This window comes from Oryctolagus cuniculus, chromosome 12 (genome assembly GCF_964237555.1).
Source record: "Oryctolagus cuniculus chromosome 12, mOryCun1.1, whole genome shotgun sequence".
NCBI classification, from domain to species: domain Eukaryota; kingdom Metazoa; phylum Chordata; class Mammalia; order Lagomorpha; family Leporidae; genus Oryctolagus; species Oryctolagus cuniculus.
Genome location: NC_091443.1, coordinates 50,903,955 through 50,922,990, shown reverse-complemented (window position 1 = coordinate 50,922,990; position 19,036 = coordinate 50,903,955). Strand labels below are relative to the sequence as shown.

Genomic DNA, 19,036 nt, shown 5'->3' with positions numbered 1-19,036 from the left:
TTCTCTGTGCTCTTGACTGAGTTCCTGGATTCTTCTCTCCTCGCTGCTCCTCAGTGCCTTCTGAGCGAGCAGGGCTACCATGTGCCCATTGCCACTTCCTGGCTGGGGAAGAGGAGAGAACAGGTTAGCCAGCAAGAGGTGAGGGCAGGGCCACAAGGCTGGGCCTCCAAGACAGAAGGGCCCCAGAGGGAAAGTCCCAACGATGGATCATCCTGCTTCACCCAGCGTGCAGTGGGTGCTGACTCAGGTGCTGACTCCGGGGAAGAAATGATAGAAAAGCAACAGGAAATGGAGCTGAAAAGCTGGAAAGACTTCTTGAGCCAGAACCAAAGCTTCTGTTCAGGAGGCTGGCACTGCACGGTGGTTGGCTTAAAACTGCCCAGAGTACTGGTGAGACTGGGATCAGGGCCAAGAAGCTCCCTGCCTGGTAGTGGCCACTGCACAACTCCAGGGGGCGCCATCATGCTGGATTTAGGGACTATACAATATGAGAGGTACCTGAAAGCAGCATCCCTAAAGTTGCATGCCAAACAAGAAACAGGAGCCACGGAACCCCGGGAGACCCTGGGTACCTGGGGAAGGATGGGAAGGATGGGCACTCTGGCTGGTGGACAAGCACAGGCTACCAGGGGCCTGTCCCAGGCAAGAGGAGCTGCTCCTCTGGGGACGACTTAGCCCTCACCTTTCCCCTGTGCCATTCACATCCCTTCAGCAAACAGGGACTGAGCGCCTTCTGTGCTCCGAGTCTATGGCAGGCCGTGAAGCAAACAGTTGCAGGCCCTGAGCTCACGGAGCTTACACCTGCCACTAGGGTTTTGTGAGTGATGCGGAAAAGCACAGAAGCAAATGTGCCTACAGAGAGGAGGGGGTGTGTGCTGGGTGAGCGCCTGCCTGCCTGGAAGCTGCCCTATCCCAGGAAGGCAGCCGGGGTCCTGCAGGTGAGGAGGAGGAGCCTTGTCTTGGGGCTCAGCCACCACCACCACCCCCCAGCTTGGCAGCATAAGATCCTGCGATGCCTACAATAGAACTCATCCCATGGGGTGTGGCACCCACTTCCACCTCTGCTGTGAACTCCCCAAGGAGACTCACTTGCTTGCATTTCCTCTCACCTAGCAAGGTGCCTGCACCACAGTAGGTACTCAATAAACTCTGCCAGTGATGGGGCGGTGACACCCAAGGACAGTGCGACTTCACAGACTGCAGAGTCCTCACGCCAGTCAGCCAAGAAGAGCCTCTGCAAGCAAATATACACGGAGGATCAATTCCAGGGTCATAGAGACCTGAGGAAGAAGAAACAGCAGACGTGAAACACTCCTTGGGGCCAGCATTGTGGCGCAGTGGGTTAAGCTGCCATCCGCAATGCCAGCATCTCATAGGGGCACAGGTTTGAGTCCCGGCCGCTTCACTTCTGATCCAGTTCCCTGCTGGTGCACCCAGAAAAGCAGCAGAAGACGTCTTAAGTGCGTGGGGCCCCTGCCATCCACGTGAGAGACCCAGATGGAATTCTGGGCTCCTGGCTTCAGCCTGGCCCAGCCTGGCCATGTGGCCATTTGGGGGAGTAAACAAACAGATGGAAAAGCTCTCCTTCTCTCTGACTCTCCTTTCTCTCTCTGTAACTCTGCCTTTCAAATAAATAAATAAATCTTAAAAAGAGAGAGAGAGACAGAGAGATCCATCACCATTCCTTAAAAAACAACAACAAAACCACTGAAGCACCCCTGGGATGACAGAGCAGTGAACGGGGGAGGTCAGGGCAAGACAGGCTGCACCACTCTGGGTGGGTGGGGATTAGGAGGAGCCGGCTGAGATTTCAGATCTCAGATCTGAAATCTCAGGGAATGGGGTTGGGGGGTGGGGGACAGTGGGGCAGGGGTGGGGCACTCCAGGACTCAGACCTCAGTCTGGGCAGCACGAGGGAGTGGCGTAGGAACTCAGGATTCCGTGTAAAGAAGAAGGACGCCCGGACTTGCTGACAGGCGCAATGCTGCGTCCCTGTGTCCCCCGTGCAGCCATCATGACTCAGGCTTGAGTCCTGTTCCCAGCACAAGACACGGGGGTGGGAAGGGTGGGGGACTAGGACCTGGATTTGCTCCACGGAGGCACCCGTGTCAGGAAAGAAGAGACAGAGCACGAAGCCACAACCAACCAGGCTTATTCAGAGGAATAAAGGCTGGGAGGGGCTCACTGCCAGGTGAACACATGGCAGAGAGAGAGCACCTTCCCTTACAGACTGATGTTTCTATAGTAAAAGTGGCGGGAAGGGGCTTGGGGGTCTGAGCTAAAGCTGTGCTGCTGATACAGGGAAAGCATGGGCTAATTCTTCTTCTTCTTCTTCTTTTTCTTTTTTAAGGATTTATTTATTTACTTAAAAGGAACAGATTCAGAGAGGCAGAGAGAGTGTTATGCCCAGTTCAGTTGTCCCCAAAGACCACCAAGGAGCCGATACCGCTGTAAAGCGCACGAGAGTTTTATTGCAGGTCCGGGCCTGGACTCTCAATCAACACCGATGCAGCGGGTCTGAATTGAGGGCCCCGACCCTTCAGTTAACAGGGTTTTTATAGGGTTTTCAGAGACATGCTATACATCATGGTACCATTTAGCAAATCATCTCATCCCGCGGGAAACTCAAAGACATCTCTTAGAACTGATTAGTGCATCCAGTGGCGGGAACAGACCTAGTAAAGGTGGTTGGATGGCTCTGGGGTTGATGCCTTTTGAATTGATTGGTCGAAGCATAGGGTCCGACTGCTGGGGTGTACGTGCCGAACTGCAGGGTCTCGGGTAGCTATCAGTCACCTTATCTGCCCTGAGAAGACACCAGGAACTCTAGGTATTTCTCTGTTATCTGTTAATCAGCTGTTGCTAGGAGAGTTTATTGCAAGGGGAGTTCATTCATTTCCTTTTTTTTTTTTTTTTGACAGAGTGGACAGTGAGAGAGAGAGACAGAGAGAAAGGTCTTCCCTTGCTGTTGGTTCACCCTCCAATGGCCGCCGCGGCCGGTGCGCTGTGGCCGGCGCACCGCGCTGATCCGATGGCAGGAGCCAGGTGCTTCTCCTGGTCTCCCATGGGGTGCAGGGCCCAAGCACTTGGGCCGTCCTCCACTGCCTTCCTGGGCCACAGCAGAGAGCTGGCCTGAAAGAGGGGCAACCGGGACAGAATCCGGCGCCCCGACCAGGACTAGAACCCGGTGTGCCGGCACCGCAAGGCAGAGGACTAGCCTAGTGAGCCGCGGCGCCGGCCCATTCATTTACTTTTAAGAACTTCTGGCTTAGGGTTCAGGGCCTGGTCAGGCCCAAGTTACAAGATGGAGACCTAATTTAAAATAGTTACACCTTGATCCAGGCTCAGGTCTCACAAGAGAAAGAAAGATCTTCCATCCACTGGTTCACTCCCAGATGGCTACAACACCCAGAGCTGAGCTGATCCAAAGCCAGGAGCCAGGAAGGTCTGCTGGGTCTTCCCCATGGGTAGAAGAGACCCAAGGACTTGGGCCATCTTCTGCTGCTTTCCCAGGCTGTAGCAGAGAGCTGGATTGGAAGTGGAGCAGCCCATATGGGATGCCAGCACTGTGGAGCAGCCAGGACTCAAACCGGTGCCCGTATGTTGTGCCAGCACAGTAGGTGGTGGCTTTAGCTGCTACGCCACAGTGCTGGCCCCTTGGACTAGCTCTAAAGGTCCCGTGAAGTCACAGTGTGAGCTGGGAGGGGTCGAAGGCTGAAGCCGAGGCTAGCCTCTGAGGCTGAGCTGCTGAGTTGCGGGGAGAGCTTGGAAGGGGCAGGGAGAGCTTAGGCTGATGGCCAGGCTTCAGACAGTGGTGTGTCCAGCAGTCCAGGCAGGGTGGGGCTGTATCAGCAGGTCAGAGGAATGGTATGTAGGGGAGAGGTCAACATGGATCTAGGGCTTTTTGTCCTTGCTCCATAACCCAGGGCTGCCAGCTATGGGACAGCCCAACCCACCTGGGGCAGGGGGGAGGTGGGGCCTCCCCCGTGGATCCCATTGGGGCTGTGAACTCTACCATGCTGGGGCTCTTGGACAATGCAGGTTTATTTAGTTCTGGGCTACAGGGTTCAAAGGTTCTCTCAGGGGGAGGGAGGCAGGGGCAAGGGACTGGAGGACAGGGTCCAGGGTGTGTGTGGGGGCAAGGGTCTAAGATCCAGTCCCTGGCCTGAGGTGGGGGTTGTCTCCTTATCCAGGAAATGGGTGAGGATGTCTATTCTCATACTGGTCAAGACCCAAGTGAAGGTCATGCCACATTCCCCAGTTGGTGGCAAGAGCCAGCGCAGAAGGAACCTGGAGAGGCTCTAGGAGGTTGGGAAGGGCCTTGGAGGTGAACTGTGGCAGGCAGAAATGGGACTGCAGGGGCCAGTGCTGTGGTGTAGTGGGTTAAGACATTATCTACAGCGCCAGCATGCTGGATGGGTGCTAGTTCGAGTCCCAGCTGCTCCACTTCCAATCCAGCTCTCTGCTATGGCCTGGGAAAGCAGTATAAGATGGCCCAAGCCCTGGGCCCCTGTATCATGAGAGAAGCCCAGTAGAAGCTACTGGCTCTGGCTTCGGATTGGCCCAGCTCTGGCTGTTGTAGCCATTTGGAGAGTGAACCAGCAGATGGAAGATCTCTCCCCCTACATACCTCTTTTTAACCTCGCCTGTCAAATAAATAAATAAATCTTGAAAAAAGAAAAAATAGTACCGGGTTCTAGTCCCGGTTGCTCATCTTCCAGTCCAGCTCTCTGCTGTGGCCCAGGAGGGCAGTGGAGGATGGCCCAAGTCCTTGGGCCCCTGCACTCACATGGGAGACCTGGAAGAAGCTCCTGGCTCCTGGCTTCAGATCAGTGAAGCTCTGGCTATTGTGGCCATTTGGGGAGTGAACCAATGGAAGGAAGACTTTTCTCTCTGTCTCGCTCTCTCACTGTCTATATCTCTACCTGTCAAATAAAAAAGAAAAAAGAAAAAAGAAATGGGTCTTGGGTATAGGTCAGGGGGTGAGTGCTGCTTCAGAGACCCGGACAGCTGAGCACAGGGCAGAGGAGGGGATGTCTGGTCAAGGTTAAGGACAGGCAGGACTGAATCAGGCCAGGAAGCCCTGAGCTGGGTGAACTTTGGAACGCTTCCCCTACTCTGCCCAGCCCCACTCTCCCTCTGCAGAGGGTAAAAGACAGACCAAAGCCCAAGCCAGTCCAGGGACAAGGCTGCCAAGCAGCATGACGCAGGAAAAAGAACTCAGAGCTGCACCTGCACACATTAGGTGGAATCCAGACTTCTTCACTGTAAAGGTTTCCAACTCTGGGCGAGTTACTCAGCTTTTCTGAGCAACCGTTTCCCGAGTTTACCTCATAGGACGGATGCACTAAGACCCTCGCCAGCTCTGCTGCGGCTGAAGTGACAGCAAAAGGCCCCAGCAAGTTGTCACCTGCGCTCCGTCTTGCCCAAGCCCTCGAGAGAGCCCAGGCGCATGCCTGCTCCAGCTTTGTTCGTGGGGAACCAGGACCTCCTCACCTGCTGAAAGGGGTGCACGTGTTCGTACTTGCTCCCAGAACGCGCCCAAAGCCAACCCCACCTCCTGTCTCTGCCTGCTTCCTGGCATTCTTTGCGGCTTCCTCCGTGTCCAAGGTCCTAAGAAAGTGTATCTCACCCTGATTCCCTATCATCAAGCAAAACACAGGCAGCTTCCTATTCCTCTGCACTTTTGGCATTCAAGTCTGGGCAGGCCCGTAATCCCTTGACCTTTCTCCCAGCTGAACCTGCACCTGGGCCTTGGCCAAGGTAAACCGGTCATTCCCTGAAGCTGGCCCAATGCTGAGTACCCCTGGCCCTTACGTCGCAGGCAGCAGGATCCTGCTGAGAACTGCAGAACTCTGCACTGGCAGCTCCATCCACGCGGTTGCGCCAGCAAGTGGTCAGCTAGCTTGATGTGGAGCCATGCAAGGGCGCTTGCCCAGGCTGACCCCCAGTGCCCCCTGCAAGTGCCTCCTTGAGAAAACTCAGGCAGCCAGGGTTTGTTCTACTCTGCACTTTTTTTTGGTTCATGCTGCATTTTTATTGCTGCTACATTTTGAAGCAGGTCATGACCAGCACAGTGTTTTGGGGACATTGTCTGACAGTAAACAAAAGCATTTCTTTCAGAAAAAGGCACATATTTCTTAAGTAGGTAAGAAAGTCCCCACCCATCCTTATCCCCTTCTGAGGTTCCCTGTAGGAACCTGCACTGTGACCCTAGAAGCTTCCAGCAAAGCGACTCCTAGCCTGCCGACGTCCTCACTATCCCCATTCCAGGCAGCAGGGATGAAGGTGGCATCCCTCATGGGTCACTTGATCTGCACGTCCTTCAAGGCCAACTCCAGGCTCTTCATGCCCCAGGTCTTCATGCCGCCAACAATGCCTGTAGCGCGCAGCACTGCGAGCACTTGGCCTTGTCCCGCTGAGCACCGAGATCTGGCTGCTGCGGTTCTTGTGCAGCGAGTCCATGCCCCCGGGGCTGCGCCACCCTCTGAGCTGGCCCTCTTGTCGAGGTTCTGGAAGCACGTGTGGGCCGTGAGGTCGTGCTGGGAGCTCCGCTTAGGCAGGTCCAGCTGCCCGCCGTCGTAGGTAAACAGCACCAGGAAGCAGTCGTGGCCCACGGCCACCAGACTGTTGTCTGTGATGAAGGTGATGGTCAGCGGCAGTAGCAGCGTCTCAGATGCCAGGGTGGCCACAGCCATCTTGTCCATGTCAGCCAGGCACACGGTGCTGTCGTGGCTGACCCACGCCATGCCACGGGGCTGCCACTGGCCGAGAAGCAGACGCCGTGCACCCAGCCGCAGCTGCTGCTGGACTCAAACATCAGCTCCCCAAAGCGTATCTTGGAGTCCCAGGGGGTGGGCGCCGGCTGCTCCTCCTCCTCCTTGATATAGGCTGAGAAGACGCAGCACTTGAAACCGCAGGAGCCGGCAGCCAGGAGCGCGTTGTTGGGGTGCCAGTCCAGGCTGAGGACGGTGGAGTGGACGGCTTCTTGATATGCCTGCACACCCACCAGTCATTCTGCTGCAACCAGCAGATGGAGAAGACCCGGAAGTGGCTTCCCACAGTGAACTTGTTCTCTTTAGGGGCACAGCGCATGCAGCCGGTTGATACGCAAGATGATGCACTCCTTCAGCGTCCACGCGCAGGCGTTGCGGTGCCACACACAGGTCACAATACAGTTACTCTCAGGGGCCCAGTCGATGCCTGTCACCTGCCCGTGTGCTCCTTACGCTCATGCACTTTGGTCCACTTGATCCCACTCTTCTCCTAGATGTGGACCTCATGGTTGTTGGGGCAGATGGTGACCTGGGTGCGGTCCTTGTTCCAGGCAGCTGATGGGCTCCACCAGGAAGCTGTGGTAGGCCACGGCCGCTCAGCTCCTCTGGGCGCCGTGGCCGTGGACTCTGGGCAGTGGCTGTGACGAGCAGGCTCTGCTGCCCTCCCTGTGTTAGAGCACGGAGAGAGAGATCTTGCGATGGTAAACACATATCTCTCGCAGCAGAAGCAGCTCTGGAGCACCTGAGCACTTCCTGTGGATTGAAATCATGGAGGTTGAGGACTCTGTTTCTGGGTCTGTGTGGGAGGATAGAATCTTACTTTTTTTTTTTTTTAAGACTAATTTATTTGTTAAAAGGCCAAGTTACAGAGAGAGAGAGAGAGAGAGAGAGAGCGCGAGGGAGAGAGAGATCTTCTATCTGCTGGTTCACTCACTGGATGGCCTCAATGGCCAGCAGTGGGCCAGCCCAAAACCGGGAGCCAGGAGCTTCAGCCAGGTCTCCCACGTGGGTAGCAGGGACCTGTGGGGAGCAGCTTGGACTAGACTAAGTTACTGGAATTAAGACTTATTCTATGCATCTGCTCTCCTCTGTGGGGAGCAGCTCGGACTAGACTAAGTTACTGGAATTAAGACTTATTCTATGCATCTGCTCTCCCACAATATGGCGCTGGGAGAGGAGAAAACAGCTTCTACCCAGCTGCCTCCAGTTCAACCAATAAACTGTAGGACTTGCTCCTGATTGGAAAGCAGCGTACTCGGCGTGTGGGCAGCCGAGTTGGGATTGGTGGAAGAGGACTATAAAGGAGGAGAGAGACAACATGCACCGGGAACATCTAAGGGGAACATCTAAGGGGAACACCTGTGCAGCCCCCGAGAGAGCCGGCCGGCGGTGTGCCGCTCCCCTGCGGAAGTGGGGAAAGTGGCCAGGGGGAACTGCCCTTCCACGGAGGTGGAAGGGATAGTAGCCAACCCGGGAAGAACCAGCAGCAAACCCGGGGAGGGCCAAGCAGACGAAAGAACAGCGCAGGGTCCTGTGTCGTTCCTCCACGAAGACGGGGAGCGACAGGACCCACAGCCTTGGGCCATCTTCTGCTGCTGTTTCCCAGGTGCACTAGCAGGGAGCGGGAATGGAATTGGAGCAGCCGGGATTTGAACCGGCGCCCAGATGGGGTGCTGGTGTCACAGACAGTGGCTTCACCAGCTCTGCCACAGTGCCAGCTGGCCCAGAATCCTAACTCAGATAACTGCTAACAGCCACAGCTGGCCTCGGCACACTGACTCTGACTCTCCTGAGCCCCGCTCCTCCGCCCTCGCTCTCCCTGCGATACGCCCCGATTGCCTCTGCACACGTCAGAGTGGGCGTCAGTTCCTTCCCTGCCGTCATCAGTGCTCCTGATAACGATTTTCCTGCTTTAACCAGTATCCGGCTGTGGTTTTCTTTGATACCACCTAGCAGAAGATGTCGTGTGTGCCCGGCTGCAGCCCCTGCCCCGTCCTGGGGCAAATCTAGCCTCCTCTGTAGCTCAATGTGGGGCCAGGTCAACCTGATCCAACTGGAGGCCCCTGGGCTCTGGGGGCAGGCCCTCAGTGGGGGCACTCAGGGTGTGTGTGTGGCTGGCTGAGGGGGGTGTCGGGCAGGGACAGGGGTGCCATGACCACTGAGAGGCACAGTCTGACAGAGCAAGGCGGGGATCTGAGTGCTGTCACACCCCAGGGAGCAGAACCTGCAAGGAACAAGGGTTGTGCTCCAGTGCACGACCCTCCCGTTGCCCTCAGTTCCCACCCTGGTCTTAGTGTTTCATGATGACGACGGGAGGCACTCTGGGAGCTGGACCTTTGTCTCACGGCCTGCCTGCACCTGCCCGCCCCTCCCTCCCAGGGCTGGGCATTGACGAGGCCGTTGCTGACCGGCAGGGGCAGGCAGAAGGACAGAGAGGAGGCTCGAGGGCAGGTGAGGGGCTGGGGGTCAGGACGCGCAGTGGAGGGGTGGGGAGTCTGAGAGGCACAGGCAGAGGGCCCAGGGAGGAGGTGCAGGAGATGGGCCAGCCCAGTGGGTGAGGACCAGGAACTCTAAGGGTGGGGGAGGGGCAGCAGCAAAGTGATTTCTGCAGTCACGGTAGGGATAGAAAGTGGAACAGCTGGAGGGGCCAGGTGCCTCCTGTGACAGCTCAGACAGTGTCGAGGCCTTCAGGAGTTAGGGTGCCAGGGAGCCGGTGGAGGGAAGGAGAAGGGACAGCTCTGGGCCCAGCCACCTTGCCTTGGTGATTGGATGACTGATCTCCATGGCTGGTATGAAAGTCTTCTGTGGGCTGGGGCCTGGTCTGGCTTGTTCTCTGCTCTTTCCCAAAGCTGACAGTGGTGCTGGGTACAGAGCAGGCCACCACATTTACTTGTTGAGAGAAAGAACCCACAATTTCAAAGGTGGCATGTGGCTTGATGCTTTACACGGACCATTTCCTTTCATTCCCACAGTAGTCAAGTCAGGGTTTGCACACAGGTTTCTAGGACTTTGAAGCCCACGTGCTTTCCCCCAGTGTCACGGGGCCTTTAGGAGACAAGGCCATCACGTAAAGATTACTTCCAGTGATGGCGGTAAGGCCATGGGGGAGCCAGTGGTTCTTCCCCTGCCCCCTCCCCAGCCTCAGGGGTGAGAGGCTGTTGAAGAAATCTAATCACCGTTATCTCCGCTGGTGTCTTGGCCCATGGGGGGGTTGGGTATGTGGTTCCAAGGATCCCTATACCAGTCACATGCCAGTAAGCCAGATGGATCTCTCCATCTCTCTCTCTCAGAACGCCCTTCTTGGTAGCATTCGTGGATTTCTGGGACGCAGGCTGATTTTAAGCAGCAACCTGAAGTTGCTGAACACAGGCTTGGAAGAGGGGCTCAAAAGCCAGCGAGCTGCTCCAGCAGCCACCGGGGGCTATCCCCAGCAAGCCACAGGGTGATTACAGCTTCTGCCGACACCGTGGCCAGCGTGGGAAGCCTCGGCTCTCGCCCCGCAGATTTCGAAGAAGAGAAGCAGTCCCTGCCCCTCTGATTCACGGCAGCCAGGCCATCACCCTGGATGGCCCCGCAGGCTGCTGGTGAGAAGCCTTCCTCAGAACAGCCCTTGGCTCCTCCTGGGAGCACACCTGCTGCCTCGCCTCAGGCTGGGACAAGGCAAGGCAGCCCTCCAGGGCTCACGCAGTCCTGAGTTGCTTTTATGCAGAAACGATGAGAGGAAGAATGAGACTGGGTCTGTGCCGTCAGCTGCCCCTCCCTCAGATTCAGGCAGTACCTTCTTCCTGAGTTCCAGGAAATCACAAACAAGGGATCCACCCTCACGGGACTGGCCCCTCCTCAGAGATGAGGCCTGGCAGGGAGGCAGCAGGCAGCCCCAAAGAGGTGGTGGAACGAGGGAGTGGAAAATTGGGGTGAGATTGGGAGACCTGGCCTCTCTGCTTGGAGGGCGGCCTGCGGATCAGCTGAGGCAGGGACATGGGCCCTGTGGGAAGAGCAGGGAGGTCTGGAGAAAAGGGGCCTACACCAAAGGACACAGCCCCTTGAGAACCTCCACATTTGGACTCATCTCAGAGTCTTTCTCCCAACACTTAACACTTTGCATAGCACAGAACCAGTGCTCAAAAACACACTGTGGAGGGCAGGCACTTGACACAGCAGTCAGGATGCTACTGGGGACGCCCGCGCCCCCAGGTTTCAGTCCTGGCTCCTTCGCTCCTGACTCAGCTTCCTGCTGATGTGCGCACTGGCAGGCAACAGAGGACTGCTCAAGTATTTGGATTCCTGCCACCCACATGAGACCCAGGCTCCTGGCTTTGGCTCCCAACCTTGGCTTGGGGAGTGAACCAGCAGATGAGGGTTCTCTCTGCCTTTCCAATTAAAAGACAAAAAGTAAAAACAGGGCTGGCATTGTGGTACAGTGGGTTAAAGCCCCGACCTATAGCATTGGCATCTTACATGGGCACCGGTTCGAGTCTCGACTGCTCCATTTCCGATCCAGCTCTCTGCTATGGCCTGGGAAAACAGTAGAAGATGGCCCAAGTCCTTGGGCCCCTACACCATGTGGGAGATCCAGAAGAAGCTCCTGGATCCTGGCTTCAGATCAGCCCAGCTCCAGCCGTTGCAGCCATTTCGGGAGTGAACCAGCAGATGGAAGACCTCTCTCTCTCTCTCTCTCTCTCTCTCTGTAACATGGCTTTTCAAATACATAAATAAATCTTTTTAAAAAAAGCAAAAACACACTGAAGGAGAAATGAGATCTTTATTAACCCCTAGAGAACTTGTCAATAATGAAGCAAAAAGCAAAATGTAGGAACAATGAAAACCAAGGCACTAGGAAGGACCTACAAAGGCCTTCAGAACCCACCACACACACACCAGGGGCCTTCTCTCCGTATCAAGGGCATGGGTAGGCCAGAAAGCCTGCTTTATTCCACTGGGATAGGCCCAACCCCCCAAGCAGCGGGAGAGGAGCAGAGCTGTGATGTCAGGCCAGGAGGGTCAGAACTTGCTAGCGTAGAGGGTGATGATCCACTTGGGCATGCGGAGGAAGCCGGGCAGGTAGGAGGCCAGCCAGCCCAGGCCGGGGACATGTGAGAAAACAGAGCTCACAGACAAATAGTCTTGGACAGGACGGCCTGGGGACACACAGGAGGAGGAGGATTGGAGTTTCCTACTCCTCTACCCTCACGACTTGGCTGAAGGGGCTGACAGAGAAGGCGGGAACAAGGAACAGGAGGAGGGGCAGGCAAGGCTGGCGCCGGGCCAGGGCTCTTACCATCCACGTCCCGGAGGCCATAGCGCCGAGCAAGGTCACAGGAGGGCAGCACCTTTCCACTCAGGCTCAGGATGTTGGGGTCTGTGGGCACACACACAGCTGGAGATGGCAAGCCCAGGAGCCGGCCAGGGCCCCACTGAGGCAGGCTCAGGAGCCCTAGGGAACTCTTTGTGTTGCTAGGAAAGCGCTGGACAGCACCTCCCAGGAGTCAGTTCCTAAGGCTCCCAAACCTCCAACTGAGAGAACCCTGACTCTACTCTTCGGGCCTCCAAAGGAGCAACAGTCAAGGCCTTTTCCAAAAGCCAGAGAGAGAAGGGCACAGTCCTCCACCACCTCCTGAACCAGAGCTGGGCACTGGCTGCCCCCAGCCTGCAGAGCCTCCAGGCCCTTTCTTGTTACCAGTCGCCCCCAATCTCTTCACCTGTTGCCAAAGCCACCACACATTTGCCGCTCATTTCTGTGGTTTCTCCAGATGAGAAGCGTGATTTGAGCTGAAACACAGGGGCGGAGAAGTGAAAGGTTAGTTTCTCAAAGCACTGCCCGGATCTCGTCCCCCCTTTCAGCTTCTGGTCCAGGAGAAGGAGGTGCCAGAGACCTTACGCAGGGCCTGCAGGGAGGCGCCAGCCCCTGCCCCCTGCTCTGATCAGCACCAGAACCCACTGCCTCTAGGTGGAAGCACCTGGTAGTGGCAATGAGGATCTGGCCCTTCTAGGCTGGCTCACGGCAGGGGCAAGTGCACGGGCTGCAGAGTGACACAGCCTTTTGCCTAAGAACACATGGGACCTTGAGCAAGCTTCTTGACCTCTCCGAGTCGTGGTTTTGGCACCTGTGAGGCAGAGTTCGCGTCTCGCCTACAGGAGGAAGGAGACGGCTGTGTGTACGGTGTTGAGCCCTGTGCTGCCACGGTAAGTCCACGAGCTCCTGGGACTTCCTGCTTCGTTTCTGAGCATGGAAAGGCCCATTCCCTGGTACTCCCTGCTTCCCTCGCCCTCCCCTGCCAACCTCTTTAAACATGGAGTCCTCAGTGTGCTCCCCTTTTGCCATGTGCTCCTTCAGCAGCTCTGTCTGCACCAACCCTGGCCACAGAGACACGTAGCTGACCCCGTGGCGCCGCAGCTCGTGGGCACAGTCAGCAGCCAGCCTGTCGCACTGTGGAGGGATGGAGGGCGGGATGAGAGCCAGGGCACCGCATGTTGTCACCCCTCTCCCCGCCACCCCGCCCTCCCTGTCCCAGCCCTGTCCTTCCCAGGAGCCCTGACATCTCAGCTGCCCGCTTGCCTCTGGACGCGTGTGCGTGCGTGCATGTGTGTGTGTGTGATGCCCACACTGGCAGTGAAGGGCACTCAAGCAAAGGAACTGTTAGTGATGGGGCAGCGGGAGAGGTGAGGGCCAGCCAGCCTCACCCTTCTGACCACCAGGGACTGCGCTTCTTGAGCTCTAGGTACTGTCACTGTCCTATACTTCCCCAACCCATGTCCTGGGTCCTCACCGCGGCTTTGCCCACGCCGTAGGGGACGTTGAACAAATACTGCAGGCCCCCAATAGAGGAGATGACCACGATGAGCCCCCGGCCAGCTGGGACCATCAGCCGTGCCCCGTACACCGAGCACAGGTAGTGGCCTCTAGAAAGTGGGGCAGGGAAGAAGGAAGCACGTGAGTGCTGGCCTGGAGGCTGCAGCACCCGGCAGCTTCCTGCGCCCTCTAGTGGCTGCAGTCAGCTGGGGGGTGCAGCACAGAGAAGGGGGCGAGGGGGTGGTTGCAGACCAGAGTAACCAAGGGGCTTGAAGTCACACTCTCAAGGGAAAATTGGTAAAATTAACCACTCACAGATGGGAAACGGCAATCATTAGTGGATGCAGTGGAAGAAAGAGGCTTTGGCTCAATAGCAATGCTAACATAACATAGTTCAGGGGCTAAACACTTTAAAACTGTATAAGGTCTACCTGGAAAAACAAGTGCTGGGCAGACTGTCCAAAGAAGGATTGGCATGTAAAACATCAGTTCTGTGTAAATTTAGTCAATTGGAGCTAGATCACAGGAAGACTTTTTGGAGGAACTGACAAAATAAAGCTCAATGAGAATGACGAACATATGACAGCCAGGGAAACTGTGAGAAAAGGATAACAACATCTTGTAGGTGAGTGGGATTTTCTCCCTCACCTATGCCATCACCCACATTAAACTGTACAGGGCAGGCATCTGGCCTGGTGGTTAAGACGCCTACACCCCACATCTGAGTGTCTGGGTTTGGGTCCCAGCTCCACTCCAGATTCCAGCTTCCTGCAAATGGGGACCCTGGGAGGCAGCAGTGACAGCTCAGGTAGCTGGGTCCCTGCCACCCACATTGGAGACCTGGACTGAGTTATAATTTCACAAGGAAAGCCCGGCCCAAGGTCATGCAGAGAGCCAAAGCAGGAAGTTTACGGGGGGGCGTGGGGTGGGGGGGAAGGTGAGAGGAGGTGCAGGTGAGATGTCAAGAGGCTGCAGAACTCATCAGGGCCCAGGGGCTGGGGCTGGGGCTGGGGTCCTGTCTGGAGCCTCCGCCTCAGGCTCAAAACCCTGAGCAGCAAAAGATGAGGGTGTGAAAGGAGCCTCCTTAGGGCTGACCTTAGCGCAGTGGGTTAAGCTGCTGCTTGCAGTACTGGCATCCCATACGGGCTCCAGCTCATGTCCCAGCTACTCTGCTTCTGAGCCAGCTCCCTGCTAATGCACCTGGGAAGGCAGCAGAAGATGCCCCAAGTACTTGGACCCCTGCGGCCCATGTGGAAGAGCCAGATGGAGTTCTGGGCCCCTGGCTTCAGCCTGGCACAGCACTGGGTGTTGCAGCCATTTGGGGAGTGAAGCAGCAGATGGAAGACCTCTTTCTCTGTCTCTGTCACCCCTCCTCTGCCACTCAACCTTTCAAATAAAGAACGCTTTTTTTTAAGGGGTGTGGGGCTTCTCTCTGAAGGGCTATGGGTATGGGCACTGGCAAGTTTTGAGCTCTTTGGCTTCTCCTTAGTTGCCTCTGGGCTGGCTGTGCCCCTCTGTCCTCCCTGCTCTCCCACTTGGGAAATCACCAGCTACACTCTAGTCCTGTCTCTGGGCTTACCACTGGGCTGGGAACTGGAGCAGCGGGTGTTGCACGTGCCACAGCCACAGATCTGCAGACAATCTCTTGGTTACTCTCACAGGTAACCAATCACACGCATCAGGTGTGGCCTCATGGTCTGACAGGGTGACACTGTTCCAACAGTAACCCACAGAGACATAACTGCTGCATACCCTGTAGGCAATTCTAACCGCTGGGTCTTATCTCACTCCCATGCCAGATGTACGGGTGACCCTGGGACACCCCTGCCTTCCCACTCTGACCTGGGAGGGCCCTTGCTTGTGGGTCTGCAGCGAGGATGCAGAGGCTAAGGAGGGGGAGGGAGGGCTTGGGTTGACCCTTTTTTTTAACCTGCTCTTGACTTAGAAGCGAGGCCACCCTGCAATCACTTGTCAAAGTACGGACAAGCTGTGTACATCCCTAGAGGGGAAGCTCCCTTCGGATCTTGCATTTGGTCAGGCAGAGGCCAAGGGCTTGTTCAGAGAACAAGTACAGAGAGAAATGTGGCAAAAGTTGTCCTTCTCAGGTGGAGCCTCACTTGAAGGGAACTTTTGCAGCGATCTGACAAATAGGATAGAAAGGAAGAGAAAGAGACAGATGGGGGAAGCTGGAAGGAGATGGAGGGCCATGTAGGGAAAGGCTTGGGTGTGAGGACGCCTGGGCCCTGATAGTGGGGAAAAGGGAGCACCCACCTGAGTCCAACATTGTTGATATCATCCCAGATGGAGGCGGGGCTTTCCCAGAATGCCTTATTCCTGGCGTTCAGGATGGGCTAGAATGCACAGGGAGGGAATCACTTGGATGATCTGAAGGCAGGAAGGTATGAGGAAGAAGGCAGGCAGGAAGTGGATGGGATATGAGTTGGGACCAGGAGAGGCCTGGAATGTGGGGTTGGGATCAAAGGTCAAAGGGTACCTGAACCCCAGCGTAGGCGTTGTTGACCAGCACATCCAGACGCCCCTGCTGTTCCCGATTCACTTGCTCAAACAGGCTCCGCACTTCACTCTCCTGGCTGGAATCGCATACCACGGGTACACACCGGCCCCCGAGGGCTTGTGCCTGGGGAGCGACAGGGCATAGGCACTCACAGCCCCACACTGGGGACTTGGAACTGAGAAGGCAATGGCAGGGATCCGGGCCAGCAGATGAGGACACACGGTGGCCTGTACTGCCCTCTGGTGTCTGTTTGGGAAGCTTCAGCCATGCTAGGATGCACTATCACAAACAAGGCGGGCTGGAGATTTCAATCGTAACATTTCAAGGCTGAAACCAAGTGGCTGTCATGTATATGACATTGTACTCTGTGAGCTGAGGTAAGAGGCAAATAAGGCACAGAGCCTGCTCTGAGGACCAAGTAGCTCCGCTTGTCCTTGTCCTTGGTCAAGTCCATCTCTCATGGCCTTGGCTCCACTCTCCTGGGTCCCAGTCCTCTTACTCTCACTGGAGCTCCTGCTTGCGAACCGAAGAAATCCAAGCCATCAAGCACGCACCACTTGTACTTCCCATTTTGCCTCACCCTCTATAAATGTGTCCCTTTCATCCCACTGCAGCGGAAGAGCACCCTATTCCAGAATAATCCTCCCATTCCTCACATCCGTGTTCTGGGTCCTAGCCTTTCACGCCCTTGCCTGAACTACTGCAACAGCTCCTAAACGCTCAGCTGACCCCCACTCTTTCTGCCTTAAATTAACTCTTCATAACCCAGCCATCACGAATGACTTCAAACAGAAATCTGTTTAAAATCTTCTAACTGGGGCGCTGGATTCTGTCCCCGTTGCCCCTCTTCCAGGCCAGCTCTCTGCTGTGGCCCGGGAGTGCAGTGGAGGATGGCCCAAGTGCTTGGGCCCTGCACCCCATGGGAGACCAGGAGAAGCACCTGGCTCCTGCCTTTGGATCAGCGCAGCGCGCCAGCCGCAGTGGCCATTGTGGGGTGAACCAATGGAAAAGGAAGACCTTTCCCTCTGTCTCTCTCTCTCTCTCTCACTGTCCACTCTGCCTGTCAAAAAATAAAAAAAATTAAAATAAAAACAAACAAACAAAAAACCTTTTAACTGTATCAGCATCTCGTAGAGAATAAAGCTGAAGTTCTCTACCAGGGTCACCTAAGACCCCCAGTTTCCTCTCCAGCCCCTCCCCCACCACACGTCCCTTGACTTAGCTCTCAACATCCACTCTGTCACCATCGCTCGCTACGTACGCGCCCTCCTCTGCAGAGTGCTTTCCCTAATCCCCTTACCTGACTCCTACCTTCCAAGGCTCAATTCATGAACCACCCCCTCTAGAACACCTTCCCCAGCTGCTCCCGTCATCTCCATATTCCACCCTCGCCGTGCCCCTGGAGAACGCTGCACATCTCCAGTCACTTCCCACGCCACGTCACACTGAAATGCGTGGCTTCTGCATCTGACTTCCTGTGGGGGATGACTTCCTATTAATTTGGCAGCCCCAGTGCTTTTGTCCAAATCATAGGTGTTCAACTGAACAGAAATCCAGTAGAAAAGTCGAGTGGAAATGTACAGATCAATAAAGCTGTGCCCCAAAGAGAGGCAAGCACAGGTCCTCAACCCCTTAGTGCAATTCCCAATCCCTGGAGCTCTCAGTTTTTTCAAGGGACTGTCTTCATGACCAGCTGATGAGGGTACTCTGAAAAGCTCAGGGGAAAATGGAATTAAAAGATGTTTATTTTGGTTTTGCACAGTATTTGGAAATTCATGCATATGAGAGATCTTCAAACAAGTTCATGGAAAGTGTCCCCTACGCAAACACTACACATGGATTTCAATTTGTACCAATATAAACTTATCTTTTAGTCCTATTTTCCACGAGCTTTCTGAAGTGCCCTTGTGTTTATGGGGTTCATGTACTCCACTGTGAGTACATATTCACGCTCTGTTGAGGAATATTATGGCGTCAGGAATGGGTTAGACAAGCGGTGAATGGGGAGGACTCTCAGGCAGCCACTCACCTCCTGAGCAGTGGCCTGCAGGGTGTCCAGATGCCGGCCAGTGATGTAGACCGTGGCCCCCGCTTGGCAGAGCTGCAGGGCGATGCCACGGCCAATCCCCCTGGAGGCACCGGTCACCACACACACTTGGCCCTTCATGGGAGGTGCCATGGCTCCCAGGCAAGGAGGGAACACCTGTGGAAGCAAGGCCTTGCTCTGACGGAAGCCTGCGGAGGCTGTGCGGAGGCGGGATCCCGCTAACGGCACGGGCGGAGGGGAGAGGAAAAGTCAAGGCTGACTGTCCCTTCCGAGAGGCCCGGAGAGCGAAGACGGGGCTGGCAGCTGTCCCGGACGGGGAACCTACTGCGACTAAGCGGGGCTAACGGGTGCAGGGATGCAGCAGAGCAGCCCCGCAGGGCTTGCCCCACGCAGTCCGGGCGACCGGGGTGACAGCGAAGCAGGGAGACCCTGAGCTCAGTGCGGAGAGCTCGCGCCCCTTACCTGCCACCCGCGCCGCCTCTGGGGTTCTCTCCGCCTAGCGAGCCACACCTCGAGTTCGAGAACTTCGATTCTGGCCGCAGGGGCGGAACGAGGTGATTACGTGCGGGGCAGAGTGCGAGGCTGGGCTGAAAGTCCTGCCGCTGGCCGCGATCCTGCTGGCATTGCGGAGGCGGGGTTCCAAGGTCTCCGGGTCCGCCCGAATCGATTCTCAGCGGCAGCGGCGGCGGCGGCGGCGGCGGCGGCGGCGGCGGCGGCGGCGGCGGCGGCGGCGGCGGCGGCGGCGGCGGCGGCGGCGGCGGCGGCGGCGGCGGCGGCGGCGGCGGCGGCGGCGGCGGCGGCGGCGGCGGCGGCGGAGTCTTGGGCGGGGCGACCTGTCGGGACACACCCACCCCATCCGCCCGAGGACGTCGCGGGACTATGACGTAGCTCACTGAGTCCGGAGCGCG

The 19,036-nt window shown here is 56.5% G+C and overlaps 1 protein-coding gene and 1 pseudogene across 1 annotated transcript; both read right to left on the bottom strand.

The window, feature by feature from the left end:
- Nucleotides 1-6,012: 6,012 nt before the first annotated feature.
- On the bottom strand, nt 6,013-9,980 carry LOC100350190 (actin-related protein 2/3 complex subunit 1B pseudogene; annotated as a pseudogene).
- A 1,539-nt stretch (nt 9,981-11,519) lies between these two features.
- On the bottom strand, nt 11,520-18,850 carry DHRS1 (dehydrogenase/reductase 1). Its single transcript, XM_002718103.5, has 9 exons — nt 18,591-18,850; nt 18,111-18,284; nt 16,061-16,204; nt 15,838-15,917; nt 13,544-13,676; nt 13,057-13,203; nt 12,476-12,545; nt 12,055-12,135; nt 11,520-11,914 (listed from the first exon to the last, which is right to left on the bottom strand). The coding sequence occupies exons 2-9, from the start codon at nt 18,258-18,260 to the stop codon at nt 11,778-11,780; spliced, it is 942 nt and encodes a 313-aa protein (XP_002718149.3). The 5' UTR covers nt 18,261-18,284; nt 18,591-18,850; the 3' UTR covers nt 11,520-11,777.
- Nucleotides 18,851-19,036: the final 186 nt, after the last annotated feature.

What these genes read in the sequence shown, in the direction of transcription:
- DHRS1 (XM_002718103.5), bottom strand. Translation starts at nt 18,260, where the DNA reads ATGGCACCTCCCATGAAGGGCCAAGTGTGTGTGGTGACCGGTGCCTCC. An exon ending in TGTGGTGGCTTTGGCAACAG is followed by an intron (nt 12,136 to 12,475) that starts GTGAAGAGATTG and finishes GTGTGCCCACAG; the next exon opens with ACCCCAACATCCTGAGCCTG. An exon ending in TGGCCTCCGGGACGTGGATG is followed by an intron (nt 11,915 to 12,054) that starts GTAAGAGCCCTG and finishes GTGTGTCCCCAG; the next exon opens with GCCGTCCTGTCCAAGACTAT.